Raw genomic sequence first — 17,554 nt, forward strand, 5'->3', positions numbered from 1 at the left:
ACAATTACTATCTTCATAAGGGGTGGGATGCTTTCATGGATGACTTTCTAAGGGAATTGGCTCATATCCATGTTACACAAAAGGAAAATCTTGAAAACACCTATACAACCAGCCCGTTTGCCTGAAGCTGAAACCAGGCCAAACAACTAGTGTTCAAAGACTTTACTGCTCGGCCACTGGTAGGCCCTCTTTTGAGGATAAAACCATCATAATAGAATGATTCTTTTTTTTTCCCCCAAGCAATAGAATGCACCTTCCATAGTTTCTTTAATTGTTGTAAACATCTGATGAGTATATGTCGCATTCAAATAATATTTAATCTTTTGATATCACCATCATATGCATTACAGTTATATAACAATTTTTTTTAAAGTTTTCTTTCTCAAACAAAATTCTGTTACTTCATGAATATTCATGCAAAATCGTAAATCATTCTCAACAGCATTTTTTGTTTCAAACCATTTTGAAATGAGATCTATGATCATTCACAGAATAACACTTTAAAAAGGGCAGAATTTTCAGATTGATTTCACTCACCTAAAAATGATTTACTATACAAATTTTCTCTTTTGAAAATATATCTTTTCTGTTTTGTTATTAAAACTATTCAATATACATTAAAATAAAACAATTTGAAAAGGAAAAATATAAAAATTATGTAGACTATTTTTATGAAAGGTATGGATACAGATTAGAACACATAGATGAAATGCAAAATTTAATATTTTGATACAGCTATTACACAAAAAAGTGATTTATTCCACATCAGAAACTTTAAAACACATAAATAAGGATCATACTAACTTCAAAACTTAAAATTCCATGATATTACTTCACAAAACTGATTCTTATCGTAAGAAAGCAACTTAGTATCTCACAGCAGCATGAGTATAAATCAAATGCAGAAACATTTAATTAAAGCAACTATTTAAAAGCAGCAAAGTCCCAATTCAAACTGTCTAAATATTTCTCCTTACAATGAAATTATGCGAGACTTAATTTCCAAACATATTTATTAATTATTCAAATCAACAGAAATTCCATAAACTCCATAACAGTTCAAAATTCTTATCACAAAGCCCTTACAAGGCTCAATAACAATATAAACAGACTTGCACATAATTAAATTAACAAAATGTGAAGTTTTAATATAAAAATAAATGACATTTTTTTAGAATTACATATTATAAACAAAAGTTACAGTTACCAAATCACAACATTAAATTTTGAAAACTTAACAATAACACAGGATGCTTAATATCACAGTTTACATACAGAATTCAAAAACAATAATACTGATAGGCATACAAATTAAAATTAAGTACAAAATTTAAGGATTCAATTAATCCACAAAATGCATTTTGTTGCAAAATACATATAAACAAAACTTTCATCTAATCACAGATGCTTTGTGAAAAGATTAACTCATATTATTTCATTATTTTTTGACTAATAATAGGGTCATATAAAATTATTTGCATTTTAATATAAAAAAATAATACAAGCTATTTCCCAAACACATATTTTTCAATAAGTTACAACAACTCATTAGAATTTTCAGAGCAAAATGATAATGAAGAAAAATCATTTTCAGAATCAAAAACATCTTTTAAAGAAATACCATATATTTCTTTCCAATAATCAGCAGACATATCTTCTAGGGATACGTTATTATTTTTAGAAGGACTGTTGGATTTTTCAGATGCTTTAACATTTAATCTTAAACCAGTCTTCCAAGAATACAGAAGATTCTGAAAAACTTGTATTCTTTCACGAGAAATATTATCAGAACTCTCTAACAGAAGAGACCATAAGTCACCACAGATATCAAAACATCTTTGGAATCGCTGGCCAGAGCTATGTTCAAGCTTTTCTTCTACCAAATAAGTATTTTGTAAATCTACATATGTATGCCGATAGCTTACGGCTGTCCATCTTATTGCACATAAAGAACTATCAAATAAAGACACAGAAAGATATTTCCTCAAGGCAAAGATATGACAACAAGGTAGTGACATCAATCCGTAAAAGTCACAAGAACATGTATTTGTCATGACTAAAATATCAGAGCTACAAGTATATCTTCCACATGATAATCTTTGAAAACTTTTTATAGAAAGTGCATCATCCATCTGTTCAGCCACTACTTCGGCAGCATACCGAGTAAGAAATTTTGAATATTTATGACAAGCAATTTGTTTTTGCTGAGCTGGTACCAATGCATTATGAAAAACAGCTGTAAAATTTTGAAATCTATCTTTTCTAAATCTGGAAAGAAAAGAAGAAAGCTTTTTTATAATATTTTCCACAGAAGTTTCAGAACTTATCACTGGCCTTATTTTTTTCCTGATATAAACTAAATAATTATTAAATGATTTAAGAAACTTTTTGGATTTTAAGTGAAGCCCTACAGCCCACAAATCTCTTTTTGGATGCCATTTTTTTCGGAAAAGGATTGCAACAGGAGAAGATAAGGTCTTGAGTTGCTTCAGAAGCTCAGAGTACTCGGATTCATCTGATGCAAAGATCATACGTTCAAAAATTTGAACAGTTTTATTGATATCTTGATCAGAAATTTTACAATCAAGGTTAGAAAGATCTCTTTTTAATGCTTTTAAAGAGTGAAAAAACGAAACCAATACAATTTTATCAGCAAAAGACTGTTTAATAGCTTCCATGCTAAACAAACTTTTATCAGAAGTAATAACACATATTTTCCGCCAATTTGGATTATGCTTCTTAAAAACTTCACATAACCACATAAGTCCTGAATTGTCACTTTTAATTAGGCCTACTGAAACAATTTCACAATATCCATTAGCATCTGCACTTATGAACAAGCATAAATAACGTTCTAGTTCAGCTATTTCACACAGCACATCAATACATATATATTCTGGATAATATTTGAAAAATGCATGCATTAATTTATCTTGAAAGAAAATGCTGTTGTTCTTCCGTTGAACATCAGGCATTACTTCATATTTGAAATCATATTTTTCTAAAATATTAACAACTGGTAATAGATGAACAGTCTCATTTGGCTCTTTTATGATAGTATATCTTTGAGTGGAGTGTTCTGAATAATTATTGCACTTTTTATCTTCTGCTTGGTCACATTTCAAAGCTTCAGACTTTGAAGATCTGAAAAATACAAAGTACATAATGTAAAAAAAAAAAAAAAAAAAAAAAAAAAAAAAAAAAAAAAAGAGGAGTTTTTGAGTTTTTTTTAAGCAAATTAAAATTACAGTTAATCAAAACATAAATTACTTAAATTGTCTCTTGCTTTTCTCTTCCCACAGATGTAAAATTCAGTTTGCTAATTTATTTATGCATTTATATTTTTATTAAATTAAAATACACAAATACTTATGTCATAAGAGTTTATGTTATTAGCTTATTTTATAGAAATTCAGAATAGCCTAATGTTAGTTGAATAGAAACAGGTTATATAATTTGTTCTTAACAGGGACAGTGGGTATATTTTAGGTAATAGGGGGTGACAAGCATGTTTTGGCATTCAAACTTAATTTTAAAACAACACACAACATTTATTAAACCGGTTATCCGGTTTACACCATTTGTACCACCGACAAAATGAACTTGCATAAGGGTTCCCCCTCAGGCAATTTTAAGAATGGCGAGACTAATTTGTATTGGAGATGGATGATGCGCTCTGAAACAAATTCAGTTTACTGAACAAATGATCAGCATTCTGATGAAAACAGAACAGCAATTCTTTAACAGTTCACTGACAACTGTTGTTAGGAAGTGTGCCAAAAAATTTGATTCCTGATAATGTAAACACTAGCAGTCTTTTCTTTATTATTCACTGAAAATGTCTCCAACCTATTTTTTTATGTGTGTATGCGAGTTATGTATGTATACATGTGTGCTTTTCGCTTCCTTGTGTTCCTTCTAGTATTTAAAAAACAAAACATTAACTAAACTGACCACCCAGTTTGCAAATGCATGGAGTTTCCCTCCCCCCATCTTGCAGTGTGAGGATCCGTTTAAAGCATGTAGATTATAGGAACTAGTTCCTTTGATTCCATGCTGTCAGTGCTTTAGCACTAGTCACAGATCTGGGTTCTTTGCAGTCTTTATTATTTTCTCTTTTCGTCATTCCTGTTCTAGCTGCGAATCCGATTCCAACATAGTTTTCATTTTCCGTTCCTGCTCTAGGCACGAATCCGATTTTTACAGAGTTTCCATTATTTGCTCTTTTCATCGCTTCTCTGCTCTAGCCACAAATCTGGCTCCTGCGGAGTCTTGATTAATTTCTCTTTTTGCTTCATTGGAGCTGTTCCTTCGAGTTTTTGATTCTTTGAATACTGTGTCATATTATAGCTGCATATATTAGGTATTACCTTTCTTATACAATATTACTGTAATAGTTATGTAAAATAAATTAGATTTTTATTTATTTACTTATTTTATCAACATCTTGTAATCAAGAGCTCTGAATTTCTCTTTAATCTTCTTTAGAATTAGTATATATTTATAAACAAATTTTAACAGCTTCATAATGGCAATTCTATCACAAAATGCATCCGACGGCTCAGTCATCCACTCACTACAAAGCAACATACATGCACTTGAGTCCTGGCTACAAACCTGGAAGACAAAGATGAATGTAGACAAGTCGGATGCAGTGTGAAGAAGTACAAAGAAGAGAAGTACTGATGCCAGCATACATGTTTACATGTACAATACTCCTATTCCGTGGACCAAAGCAGCCCTGATATCTTGGGGTCATTTTAGATCACTGGCTCACATGGTCCCCTCACATTACACAGTTCTTAGCCAAGTTCCGAGTGCATAAACGCACACTCACACCCTCAATTGCTCAGAACAGCATTCTTTCTACTGATAACAAAATACTCATTTTTATAAGACCTTTTCGCATCCCATGGTCACCAATGTTTGTTCTATTTGGGGTTAGGCTTGCAAAACTTCTATGCAAAAATTACAAATTATACAAAATATTGGGCTCAAACAGGCGGTGGGTTGTTGCTGGTTCATTAGGAACTCTGCAATTCATCGCAGAGATTAAAATCCCTGAAATTTATATATATATATATATATATATAGCATATATTCTAGGCATGGAGGTGGAAAGTGTTTTGCTTACATGAATGACAAAGTATCCATCCATCCATAAGAGATGTTTATGATGTGAGAAACTCAGAGTTATTAGTTTGTGTACGAGGCCCTCTAGCCAAACACAGTCAAAGGCCTTCGCAACATCCAGAAATATGGCTCCAGTAATTGATTTTTCTAGAAGTCCTTGGGAGATCACCTTTGTTACCCAGTAGAGTTGATGGTGAGTAGAATGCCTGTTTCAGAATCCATATTGCTCTGCAATCAATAGCCTATTGTCTTCAGCACGAAGAAGTATCCTTTGTAGAACAGCACACTCGGCAACTTTGCTGAGGAAGGAAAGAAGGTTGATGGGTTTATAGGAAATTAAGTCGCACAGAGATTTATCAGATTTCAACATAGGCCAGATGATAGTTGTTTTTCAAACTGTGGGATAGTAGCCATATCAGAGCATATTGTTGATGATCTTTACCAGTTTGAAGACCTTATGAATGCTTATATTCTTCAATCATTTATTGGTGACATTATCCATTCCAGAACTTTTCCTGGTCTTGAATTTATTGATGTGATCCTAGACCTCCGATGGTTTAACATTTGGAATGTTGTTAGTGTGTGGCAAGCAAATTTTGTGACTATGTAATCACGAGTTCAGAGACTGGGTAAGTGGGATATGCTGCTTATGCAGAAATGAGTAACATGCTGATTGGAGAGTAGCTTGGCTTTCTCAATCTCCATGCATGCAATTCTTTGAGAGCCAGTTAAGGGCAAAGTATTCTTGTATCAGCTCTGACGTTTGGAGATAACCTTCCAAACAGAGTAACAGAGTTATCCTCTACAGAGAAAGAAGATGAATAACTCAGTCATATTCTGTATGTTGGCATGTAAGGATCCAGACCTAATGATTAAGTTGGTTCAGCAGGACTTTTCAGGAGATTATCTAGAACATAGCCATTATCTCCACACAGCATTACATATTTGGATTAGTTTTTTTGATTTCAGCATTACAGGTTTTTCTCCTGTTACTGAGAGGAGTGCTATTTTACTGCAACACATTTTGCAATTAAGAAGTGAAATTCATATCTGTCATTAACTCTTCACCTGTATGTGCTGTTGGTAGAGAGGGATTTAACTTTGGTGAACCCAAACCCATTAGTAATAAAGGTCTTTTTGTGTGGTGTACTACAAATGCATTGAGATCAATTAAAACTGGATTATGATCCGAGAAAATTTCACTCAGGCTTTCAACATACTCACTCAAATTTCAAAATGGATACATATTGCTGATGCAACACAAAAAATAATAAATAAATTTCTGCTTATATTTATAGAAAGATCCATAAAAGAATGGAACAAGTTACCAACATCCTGCTTATAAAATATACTTTTTGCAAGTACAGTCAAAAGTCTTTAATCCGAACTCGTCGGGACTTCGGTGATTCCGGATTATCGGTTTTTCCGGATTATAGATCATCAATTTAAATCTGGTAAGATGGCATGCAGAAATTATAAAATTAAAAGTATGAAACCGTAATTTATGAAATAAAGAGCAATTATGATCTAAAGGGTATCCAAATTTACAAAAAAAAAAGGTTAATATTTATTTGTTTACTTCATTAAATATTTCTTTCAACATGCGCATGCGTAAAGCATACATTATGTATAGTCAAAATTAGAAAATTGCAACCAGAAAACTATTTGATGTGTACTCGTGATATTTATAATGACGAGGAATTTGATTTAAATCATATCTAAAGACTGAATACATCGAGATTAAATACTACATTTAGTAAGGAATTATAAGCTGAATAAAATAAAAATATCTGCCCTGAAGATAAGGATAGTGCTGACAGATCAACTTCCAGTTCATTGTGTGCCGCGGCGTCCCCCCCCCCCCGCAGAGCAGCATGAAATTGATAAACAGATTTCAGAATGGTTAGAGAAACAAAGGATATGCCTTTATCCATTTTTTGCAGCAATTCCACTTTTTGTTTGATGGACATCAAAACATGCTTTCGCTTTGTAGATCCTTTGGCAGCTCCAGAATCGGAAATTCTTTTCGACATAATCGAAAGTTCAAGCTTACTTTTATAAAATTGCTCTAACAGTCTGCAAAAAATAAGCCAGATCCAATTAGAAGATTAAGGAACAACACAATCTGCAACATTAACTGAAATACATAATTAGATAATTTCAGCTTAGCTTTTACCATCGGTTATACATTAAATGCGCAGGCATAAAGGTATTATGCGCATGCGTTTATGCATGCGCAGAAAGTTTGTAGTTTTGAGGTCCGGGTTATAGATCATTCCAGATTATGGACATCCGGATTAAAGACTTTTGGCTGTATCATATTCAATTTATTGTTAAATATTTAATACCGCTACTTTACTAATACTGCGATAATACTTCAATTTTTAAATATTTAAAATCACTTGAACAATGCAATTATTCATCTGTATTTATACATATATTTAAAATATTTTTAAGAGTTTTTCTTAAGAAGGTGTCGTATATGCAATTATAGTACAGAATAGTAGCTATTAGTGTAGATTAAACAACATATAGATGATCTTATATAAACTTACTTTTATTTAGATCTTATATAAACTTTTTATTTATTAATAACGCCAAGCATTGGTTCAAAATATACCAGTTGTGCCATATAACATATTTACGAGTTACTAATAAGTAAAAATGAGATTATGCAAGATCTGTTAAACATTTAATCTTCATTAGCAGTTACCATTCTATATTAGAGTTACATGATAATTCTTTTTAACAGAAGTAAAAATATTATACATCTTCTTTTAAGTAATAAGGTTTTTTTAGGTCCGACCAAATAAAATAACAATTATGTTAATTTTCAAAAGTTGGTGACTCAATATCTCTCTCCCAATTTGGTGACAAGAATTCCGTTACTTGAAGGATTTAAAGGCAATTCTAAAGCAATGAATTTACTTAAAGCATTTGGAGTATCGTAGAATCTCTCTTAACCCTTCCCGGCATGCTACCTTTTAAAGTTGGAGTTTTGATTAAAATAAAAGGTCGGCAGTCTAATTAGGGTTCGCCGTTTCATTTTAGGCAAGTTTCAAGGTAAAAATTTAAAACTAATATAGAATAAGGAGATTAGCATACAGCCAAAAAATAACAGAAATTTCTTTTCAAACAATTCCTTTTATACCCTAAAAAAATCTGGAAGATTTCTTTGAAAAATGAGCGTCTTAAAAAACTACACATGGCTAAAATATATGGACTGGTTTGTGTTGAGCTGCCATCTACTATAAATATAGAAGGTTCAGAGTAACCTATAAATCATTTTTCATTAAATTTTTTTGTGCATACAGAAGGAAATTTTTAGATGTGTCCAGACCGGACACACTGTGCCGCAAAGGGTTAACCAACAGCAACAGGACCTTGCCGATTCCAGATAAGAGATTTTTTTTGGATAACTGAATATGTATTTTTAAAACTAACTCATTCATACTTTCTGATGCCATCTGTAGAAACTATAGCATGCAAAGTTCGTTAGTCATATTTTTCAATCAATCGGAATTTATTAAATAATATCGAAAATTGCACAAATTACATTCAAACACATACACATGATTTTATATTTCAGAAAAATAAGACTGAACAACATTTTAAAACTACCATATATATTACATAAAAATGATGAATTTCCTACTGCCAGGATATATACGAGGGTAAGTTGAAAAATAAGTTTCCCCTGTCGACTGTGGTCAGAGTTGTGTATAAAAGTCTAAAATAGAATGAGACATTAAAGATATGACATACCTTTATTTTTCCACATAGGTACCAAGTACATTGAGACATTGTCATATCGCTTGATAAGCTTCAAAAGGCCCTCCAGGAAAAAAAATCAGGTCTTTGCATATGGAAGAATCGTTGAACGGCTTGTTTCCCCTTCAGTATTGCTTCCAAAGCACCTTCCCCCGAGATTTTTCTTCAAAGCCGGAAACAGATGGAAGTCACTTGGTGCAAGATCAGGACTGTATGGCGGATGGTGTAGTCGCTCCCAACCAAGAGTTGCAATATGGTTTTGCGTTGCCATCGCCGAATGTGGTCTGGCATTGTCATCCAACAGCAGAACACCAGATGTGAGAAGGGCAGGCCGCTTTTTCCGAATCCCCTCTTTCAATTTTGACAGGTTGTCACAGTAGTACGTAGCATTGATGGTTCCAACCTCCAAAAAGTCCAGCAACAAAACTCCTTGGGCGTCCCAGAAAACTGTGAGGAGCACTTTACCTGCAGAGGGAGTTGTCTTGAACTTCTTTCGGACAAGTGATGACGAATGTTTCCACTCCATAGATGCGGCCTTCGATTCTGGCGTGAAATGGTGGACCCACGTTTCATCCCCCGTCACAATCCGAAACAGAAAGTCATTGCCATCTTCATGCTAACGCACGAGATGTTCCAGGCTGACCCCCATGCGTTGTTCCTTGTGTGTCGAGGTCAATTGTCGGAGAACCCATCATGCTGACACTTTTCTGTATCAAAGAATGTCGTGGATGATATTTTGAGCTCGCTCATGCGAGATTCCAAGTTCTTCCACTACTTCATCGATGGTGATATGCCGGTTCGCTCTAATCATGTCATCCACCTTCCTGATATTTGCATCTGTAGTGGCTGTGTGCATCCGTCCAGCTCTCGGTATGTCCTCCACTTGCTGACGTCCATCACTGAATGTGTGACACCATCTCCGCACCATTTGCTTCGACATCACACCTGGCCCATAGACTTCCACGAGGTGGTTATGAATTTCTGTTCCTGATCCTTCACATGCCCACTGATAGCGGATAACCACTCTCACTTCCTCCTTTGACCACGAATTCAAAACGCACCTTCTCTCCATGAGAGGCTGGTCTCTGCTTTGTGCAGGCACTGCAACAGTGCCATCTGCTTGATTTGCAGCGACCTCTACCCAATGGTGTATCGGTGACTTGCGTGTTTTCCTGCTGTGTCGCCTTTCCCCCATAGCAGTTCAAAGCTTCTTCCATATGCAAAGCGTGAATTTTTCTTCGAGGACTTTTTGAAGCTTATCAAGCGATATGACAAATGTCTCAACATACTCGTACGAGAATAATAAAATAAAGGTATGTCATATCTTTAATGTCTCATTCTATTTTTTGACTTTCATACACAACTCTGACCACAGTCGACAGGGGAAACTTATTTTTCAACTTACCCTCGTAACTTATATCCTGGCATTAGGAATGTCAGCATGCTGAGACTATTACCATAATTTAAAAAATTTTCTGCATGTACTATGAAGCTTCATAGCACCACGTATTGACATATGTAAATATTTCTCAGGAAATCTTATGAAAGCCTGCAGCTCTTCGCCAGCTTCCTTCTACATAACTTTTATTATGTGCATTTTCATTTCCCTCCTCTTTTCACAGTACATGTCTGTTTATTTTACCACTCGAGCCTGTACCCCTTCCTCACCAACACTAATATTCTCCGAATACAGTCAAAAGTCATTAATCCGGACCTCAAAGCTACAAACTTTCTGTGCATGCGTCAAAGCATAATGCGTTCACGCATGCGCATAATATGTTTACGCATGCACGTTTAATGTATAACGTACGTTATAAGCTAAAATTATCTAATTATCTATTTCAGTTAATGTTGTAGATTGCATTGTTCCTTAATCTTTGAATTGGATCCGGCTTATTATTTTTTGCAGACTGTTAGAGCAATTTTATAAAAGTAAGCTTGAACTTTCGATTATGTCAAATAGAATTTCCAATGCTGGAGCTGTCAAAGCAAAAGTATTTTTCGATGTCCATCAAACAAAAAGTGGAATTGCTGCAAAAAATGGATAAAGGCATATCCTTTGTTTCTCTAACTATTCCAAAATCTGTTTATCAATTTCACGCTGCTCTACCGGGGGGGGGGGTGCAGCACGCAATGAACTGGAAGTTGATCTGTCAGCACTATCCTTATCTTCAGGGCAGATGTTTTTATTTTATTCAGCTTATAATTCCTTATTAAATGTAGTATTTAATCTCGATGTATTCCGTCTTTGATATGATTTAAATCAAATTCCTTGTCATTATAAATATCATGAGTATACATCAAATAGTTTTCTGGTTGCAATTTTTTAATTTTGACTATACATAATGTATGCTTTACACATGCGCACGTTGAAAGAAATGTTTAATAAAGTAAACAAATAAATATAAAGCTTTTTTTTCGCAAATTTTGATACCCTTTAGATCATAATTGCTCTTTATTTCATAAATTGCAGTTTCATATTTTTAATTTTATAATTTCTGCATGCCATCTTACCAGATTTGAACTGATGATCTATAATCCGGAAAAATCGATAATACGGAATCGCCGAAGTTCCGACGAGTCCGGATTAAAGACTTTTGACTGTATACAACTAATTCCCAGACAGACAGACATGGGTACCAGATGTGTTTTATAACCATCACTCATCATCTGCAGACATGATTATAAGCCACAATTAATGAAAACAACACGTTTTTTACATCTTTCAAGGCACGAATTTTTTGTTGCATTTTAGAAGGAAAAAGATTAAAATTCGGGACTCATTTTTTACAGAACAGCAAGCAATAGGTTATTTTTTAAATTATGAGATTAGTCATAAACAAAACATTTATTTGATGGTCATGGCATAGCCAGCAGAATATAGCTGACAAAGGAACAACCTATTGGAACAATTATCCGCAAGAAGTTTTGTAGTTGAATTTTAATGTACTTAACCCTCTGAGCAGTCACGGTTTTCGCTAAGAAAGCACAAATTTCCCAAAACTACTACGAGAACAAACTATTTTTTTTTATTTTTTTATTTTAATGTAAAAACTCTTCTGGTATTTCATACCTGGATTTGCTTTCTTTTGATATATTGCCTTAATTTCTTTGACATGTTTAAATATGCACGCATATACATGTTCTAACAGATATCACAAAAAAAATTCTGGGGCATATATATATACGGCCTTGCTGCTTACAGGGTTAATGTCTGTACTCGAACAACTAAAATTTTGAACATTTTCAATAGAGCTTCCTTTAAATTCAGAGATTAAATTCTACTAAATAACAGAAACAAACGAGAGCCTTTTTGCAAAGCATAAAAATGAAGTGGGGTCAAATACTGGTTCTTTATTAAAAAAGGAGAAGTCGGCTCTTTTGGCAGGATCTCCACCAACTTTCATGGTTAGCAGTGTAATATGTAAGTATCTAAACAGATTACTTTAAAATGTGCATTTAAATCATAGTATAAAAGCAATAACTGTTTTATAAATTTATAAGCATAACATAAATATCTACATTTGCAAATAAAAAGGTCAATAAATTTAAATTATATTTCATCAATACTAAAAACTAATGGCCTAATAAATGCAGATACAATGCATATTGCAACAAAATTACATATTTTTATGTAGTCGAACAGTCTGAGAATGATAAACATCACACTTCATGGCTATGGCTCAATCTAGTTAAATAGTCTCTGATCTTTAAACTAGCTTGAAGTTCAACTAGTTCAGTTTGTCAAACATATTCTTGTTCAGTATATCAAAATTAAGATAAGCTGGTTTTTTATACCATTTAGATGTTACTCATAGTGATTTAAAGGTACTTGCATATTAATGCAATTACCTTTGAATTTTTATAGAAGAAAAACAGTAACAATTTACATAATATATACAGTAAATATTTATCACATGCATATTTTAGATTTTAATTAGGAATTTATTACTAAAGCAATATACTTGCATATTTACAATACAAGCATATTTTTGTTTTATTCTGACAGAAATTTCATGGTGATCACATTAAGGTTCAGGTTCTTTAAAGACAGGGATACCTTCATGGGAGACTTTCTACACATAACTGGCTCATATTCACATTACACATCGGAAAAAATCAACCATACAGCCATCAAATTCATCTAGGTTTTGAACTACCAATATTCACCAGTCTTAACTATTCAGCTACTGCAACTGTATTAGGAATATATTCAAAGCAATTTTTCCCTTTACCGGTTTTATGTTATTTTCATTTACTTGAATTTTCGCTGCAGGCAAATTCCATAACATTTTAAAACTGAACTTGATCCAAAAATATCATGATTAAAAACTTAGAATTTGGAATGCAATGAAAAGAATGCATAGAAGAATAGTAATGATACTTGTCAAAACCTAAAGCCACAAGCTTGGTTGCCAGAGTCTGGAACATTCTGAAAATCGGGCAACTTTTAAGATGGTTAAACTAATATGCAAATGCTGATTCAACTTTGCACAGTCAATATAATATTTGTAAATACCTATCATTACATACTGAAAAAAAAAAAGCAATTCTCATAAACTTTTAAAACTTATTGCAACCTGTAGTGACACTGAAGAAACTACAAGGGAAAAAAAATACAGCATGGAAACTCAAACCTTCAACATGTGATAGCAAAATGCCACCGACTTCACCAAGCAGCCATAACTAGGAATTCTGGGATTTATTACAACAATATGATGAAACTTCAAGGAATCTTATTAAAAAAATATTGGAACATTCAAAATATTTTTGTTAAAGGATGACAAAGAGCTCAAACCTTACATCTAGAAATACCTAGGTTCTTCTAATTAGAGTAAAACTATCATTAATCACATAATTACATGAAGACAAAGAAAAAAAAGTATCTCTATACACATATTTTAAATGCAGTTTATTCAGTACAGTAGAACTCTAATTATTCAAAATAACGTGATGCCGATTTCTATATGGTCAGTCTATACTTTCAAATAGATAAACACTGTGTATATAACAGTTACAGTATCACTTATTCAAAACTAATTTAAACAGGTCTCAACCAGTAAGACTTATCTAAATGGCATATTAAGCACTTCAGCATGCACGATGCACACAAACTTTAGATGGTATTTTTCAAGAAAAACATGTAAATCTTTGTAGTTTACAAATATATTAAAGCTATTTTTAACTCGTTACTTTTAAATAAAAAATTTCAGCACGAGGTTCAATAAATAAAAATTTTAAACAAGCTTAGGTACAATTCAACGAAATGGTAAAATTTTGAACAAGAAATTTAGTGGCTTTCAGAGTCAAAATTACAATGAAGTTGTCATTATGAAGCTAAAATAAGATACCATGAAGTTTTTGAATGCATTTGCAAATACATGTGGAAAACTGAACGAATTATAGCAAATAATGCAAGTTTTTATAAGTGTCTTGTTTTGATTGTATTCTGACTTTTAATGGCACTGGAAAAACTAGATTCAGCTTTTAGAAAAGCAACAACTATATGCTATAGTATATATTTTGAGTACACTTGAGTAAAACTGCATTTAAAACAGAAATATATATATTATAGTACTACAGTAATTTAAGTATTACATTACATCTTTAACAGTTATGAGACAATTTTAAATTATGGCTGAATACAATCACCGTTTCTTATAATGGACATTCTATCACAATAATGAACGAAAACAAAATCCAGACTAATGAAAACATATCAACTCCACTTTCATAATAGTGACTGCTCCTTATTTTATCTTATATCTTATTTTCTTCAGAATGCATGGTGTCACTATAAAAACGTGTGGAGTGTTATAATGACCGCTTTCATCCTAAAGTATATATATCGCCCATGAAGTATTTGATTTTAGCTATTATGAACGACCGAACCGATTAAATACAGTCATTATTAAAATAAGTGCTTCACAAAGAAATTTAATAAAGCAGAATGATATAAATTTCATAAATTCTTACGAAACGCGAGGTTTTTGTCAGTTGTTTGTGCTGGAAAAAGATATTCGGGTACAACAGACAAATTTAACTCTAAAATTTCATGCACGCAAAATATTTTCATAGTAGACACACAGGAATTTTCAACATAAAAAGAAAAACGAATTTATGTTCTTACTTAACAAAGCAAATAATGAGCAAAAATAACTTATTACCTCATATCAGTGACTTTCCTCAAGCCAATTTTCAGCGTCTTTTTTCCATTTTGTGAGGGAAAACATTTTGCTTTAGTCTTCGTTTTACTTGCTGTAGTTGAGGGATGATAAACTGTGCTCATTTGATTGTTTTTGTCCTCAGTGGTATCCATAGTTTTATTCAATGATATATTCACTTTAATTTCATCTACAGACCCATTTTTTATTGTCCATTTCGGAGAGCCCGCCATCACTGCAAATGTCAGTTTTCAAAAATTAACAGAATTTGTAAAATCTCACAAAAGCATACTCAACACTTTTAAATGAGTTTAAATATTCCCTCTAGCCGAATAAAGTTAAAAACACACGTGAATCACATAGGGGATGCGCGCGCATAATGAGCACACGAAGATTTAAAAAATTATAATGACAGTAGTCTAAGCACTTTTTTCCCTTCCCCCTGTATTTTCTTGTAATTTTGTATACTTTTAGGCAAAAACCTAGGAATCTCCATAATCAATCAGATGCCTTCATACAGATTATATGACAAAAGTTCGCACCTCTTGACTTCGGTCTAGCTATGCAAATGTTGATAGCGCTAATTATGCAAATAAGGATAAAATACCACAACCAGGAATAATTCGGATTATGGTCATTCCTCTAATTAAATCTAGTGCATCATCACCGTGAGATTACGGAGATACCTAGATATCAATGGTATCAAGGAGGTTAGAATAGAAGCAGACGTGTTTTTAAGCTGTTCCGTGCATGTATTTTCCTGTAAAAATATGTTAAATTTATAATGAAATGCTTCGCTATTGTTAGTGTTTTGTTTTAAAGATATAAAGATGATATCCGTAATTTACTACATACAGAAAAGCATTCAGAAATAGTTCGAAATCCAAATGCATGTGCATAACATTGAAGCCTTTAAAAATGATGTTTCTGCATATTTCAAGAATTTGTTTAGGTTTTATTAGCAACCTGTTGGATACTACATGCTAAAAAAAGTGTTAAAGTGATATTTCCAATTTTTCCTTTAAGAAGTGATATTTCTGATTTATTCACAATATTGTAATTTATTAAAGAATTATTTAAAATAATTTTAACCTGAAATTAATAGCAGATAATTATCTAAAAATATAGTCACAGGTTGCATTTTTAAAAAAAAAAAAAAAAAATTTAAAGTTTTAAATAGATGCTTTTCACAACCAAAAAACCTTATAACAACAAGAAAATGAATATTAATAAAATAAACAGATTTATGTGAATTCAGTGATTTCATATTTATGAATCTCAAAGAAATTGCTAGTCTAGTCTAGTCTGCACGGTTATTGCCGAAGTGTCGCGCAGCACGCAACTTATCCGGCTCTTGAAAAATAAGCCCGGAGGGCGCAAGACTTTGAATTTTTCATGACAAGTTACAGGAGGTCAAAGGTGGCTACAGGGGGCGACCATTAGTCGCAAGGAAAATGAGTGGCGCGCGCATCAAGAAATAAAAGAAATTGCCTTGAATTAAGATGAATTATATAGACAGACAGACAGACAAAGTAGACAGATGTCTTGTTTTGCATCCGCTAAGTCTTTCTGCACCGATGGGCGAAAAATCAAGCATAGGTGCGAAGGAAAGGTATATAGAAAGAGGGGCAATTTCGTATTTGAGGAGAGTAAAAAGGAACTTCGTACATCTTGTACGAGTTCAAAAGGCCAGGAAGAAAAGATCGGACAAAATAAAATTTAAAATAAATGGCCCAAAAATAATAGAGGGAAAAAAAAAAAAAAAAAAAAAAAAAGGGCCTATAGAAAGAAAAGGAAAAGAAGTAGAAAATATCCTAAAATACGATTGTTTCCATGAGTGTAGTTAAAAGGAGAAGAAACTGTCTTCATTTACAATAAATAGTGTCTCACAGGTGTGTTTGTGTAGTGAGTGTGTTTGGTAATGGTGAATAGATGTGTTACTGGGCAAAACACAAATATTGACGGTGTTAAAATGCTTCGTATCAAGGTATTTAGCATGGAATATAAAGTAATATGTACGCTTGCATCCTGAGATATCAACAAAGGTCATCAAACAAAAGTATATATTAATTTAACCAAAGTAACTTATGCTACTTTCATTCTCAACATTTTCATACATTTTTCAAAAAGCAGCAGCAGACTAACAACATAGAACCATATACAATACAAGACCACAACCGCATACACCCAAAAATAAATAAATAAATAAATAAATAAATAAAATAAAATATATATATATTTATGTGTGTAAATTACTTAGTATATGTATTAAAAACACAAATTAAACAGTATTTATTAATTTAACTATCATAATTTATTACAAGATTAATTATTTTACTATCATAATTTATTACTAGTTAAATAATGTTAATATAACACAATGAGGCACACTGTTATTTATATAAGCTCATAGTTCTAAAAATTCATTTGAGGCGGTGAAGAATAAACCATCCCTTACATATGGACATTTAACAGATAGCAAAGAA

General features: G+C 32.5%; 1 protein-coding gene across 1 annotated transcript; it reads right to left on the reverse strand.

The window, feature by feature from the left end:
- Window positions 1-689: 689 nt before the first annotated feature.
- LOC118189711 (uncharacterized) lies at window positions 690-16,552 on the reverse strand. The gene is made up of 2 exons (XM_035360370.2): window positions 15,072-16,552; window positions 690-3,144 (listed from the first exon to the last, which is right to left on the reverse strand). Exons 1-2 carry the CDS (start codon window positions 15,299-15,301, stop codon window positions 1,536-1,538), a joined length of 1,839 nt encoding a protein of 612 aa, XP_035216261.2. The 5' UTR covers window positions 15,302-16,552; the 3' UTR covers window positions 690-1,535.
- Window positions 16,553-17,554: the final 1,002 nt, after the last annotated feature.

This window comes from Stegodyphus dumicola, chromosome X1 (assembly GCF_044657685.1).
Source record: "Stegodyphus dumicola isolate Sdum_Otavi_A_Nest chromosome X1, ASM4465768v1".
Lineage (NCBI taxonomy): Eukaryota > Metazoa > Arthropoda > Arachnida > Araneae > Eresidae > Stegodyphus > Stegodyphus dumicola.

What these genes read in the sequence shown, in the direction of transcription:
- LOC118189711 (XM_035360370.2), bottom strand. Translation starts at nt 15,301, where the DNA reads ATGGCGGGCTCTCCGAAATGGACAATAAAAAATGGGTCTGTAGATGAA. An exon ending in AGGAAAGTCACTGATATGAG is followed by an intron (nt 3,145 to 15,071) that starts GTAATAAGTTAT and finishes TGTATTTTTCAG; the next exon opens with ATCTTCAAAGTCTGAAGCTT.